Source organism: Sphaeroforma arctica, assembly GCF_001186125.1.
Source record: "Sphaeroforma arctica JP610 unplaced genomic scaffold supercont1.197, whole genome shotgun sequence".
NCBI lineage: Eukaryota > Ichthyosporea > Ichthyophonida > Sphaeroforma > Sphaeroforma arctica.
The window spans coordinates 2,427-4,146 of NW_014040361.1; the positions used below are offsets into that span (position 1 = coordinate 2,427).

A 1,720-nucleotide genomic window follows, 5' to 3' on the forward strand; every position below is an offset into this window, starting at 1 on the left:
GATGAGAAAACTTAAACTTTGAATATACGTATATATGTAAATATGTTTATATGTTTATATGCAAGTTTGTGTATATGTATACGTGTTTATATCCTTAAACCCTAAAACCTTAGAATCACAAGGTAAAGCGTCGGTTGAGCGTCAGATTTAAGAATCACAAGGTGAAGCGTCAGACTTAAGACGGGTCGCACGCGTAAGCGTTAAATAATATTAAAGGGTTTAGAAATAGTGATCGCAGTCTTTCAAGCTTTTCTTTTCCCTATTTCCATTATCACCGATTTCTTGTCCGTTGCCAAAAAATCCGGCTGGAATGTGCTTTGCCCATTTGAGACCCTATATAGAATGATTATAAGAGCAAGGCCGAAATTGATTTTTTGCTTATTTGTAGACCCCTCTCTAGAGCCCCATATCCCTTTTGTATTTTTTTTTGTTTAAAAAGACATGAACAGAAAGTTACCCCTTATCTCCCTATAAGTATATGCGTTTAGTCCCCACGGCGTCCCAGCTGTGATTTTGACATTTTGTAAACAATAGGTTGTTAGCAGAGCCAATCAAACCCTTACCGGCTTTGTAGAATAAGATGCCTGGTGGCACATCACTACTCTCTACTCTCTATTTGGTATATAGGGATTAGGCCTCGCAGTAGGTCAGTGAGGCCCGAAAGTGGGTCATGGACTCATGGGTGGTATCTCACTGGTATGTACGCCAGTAACGCCACCCCTGAGCCATCACCACTTCACCAGAGCCTCTTAAAAAAGAAAACTAGGAAGAAGTGTAGGAGGCTATGGTAGCAGGACTTGCATAAAGTCATATTTAAACACAGACTCGGATGAGGAAAGTGATCACACTCATGTGCACTTGATATATATGAACAATAAACTACTTCAGAGGACAATATACAACCACTCGTGAGGATTCATGTGTGAAACCACAGGCACCACAGGCACAATTGAGATCTAGCTGATCATATATACACCGGCAGTGTCGGTAGAATCCCACTACAGAATACGCCTGTAAAGCTTCATACGAGACAAATCGTTGTTGTTAACAGCAGCGCCATCGACAAACATGCTTCGGAAATTAAGTCTTGATGTGCCCATCCAACGGCCTGGCAGGTGTGGTTTTACTTTGCAATCACTCTCTTATAGTCTTCATTCACAGGAACACAACACACGATCCAGTGTGTGTGCCATCGGCAGACGGACACTCCACACACCACAGACTGCACGAGCGCATTTTGTAGAACCACATGTACAATATGCTGTGGTTAAGAAGCACACCTCTATGTCAACACAGAGTGCTTTAAAGACTCTCAATAGATCGTCATCTAGCAGGGCATTAAGAATCTCTCGGGTGTTGGGGATGAAAGACACATTATCAGAGCGAGAGAGTGTACTACAGCAACACATCATTCACACAGCTCAACAAGCAGCCCTCAACTATGGTGCATATCGCATTACAACTCCCATTGTCGAGAAGACAGCCTTATATACCCGCACGCTGGGAGAACAGACGGATGTGGTGCAGGTAGGGATCTTCATCTGCACAGACATATCAATGTACATGTGCACAGAATATATATAATTAAAATATGTGTACAATATATGTATATAAATATATATATGTATATATGTATGTATGTATGTATGTATGTATGTATGTATGTATGTATGTATGTACGTACGTACGTATGTATGCATGTATGTATATATGTATGTAT

At 40.9% G+C, this 1,720-nt stretch overlaps 1 protein-coding gene across 1 annotated transcript in view; it reads left to right on the forward strand.

The window, feature by feature from the left end:
* Positions 1-1,253: 1,253 nt before the first annotated feature.
* SARC_03735 (hypothetical protein) overlaps positions 1,254-1,720 on the forward strand; it is a 4,065-nt gene continuing 3,598 nt past the window's right edge. The window contains exon 1 of the mRNA XM_014302451.1: positions 1,254-1,527. Within this exon, the coding sequence (XP_014157926.1) occupies positions 1,285-1,527 (243 nt within the window). The 5' untranslated portion in view covers positions 1,254-1,284. The remainder of the gene's footprint in view (positions 1,528-1,720) is intronic.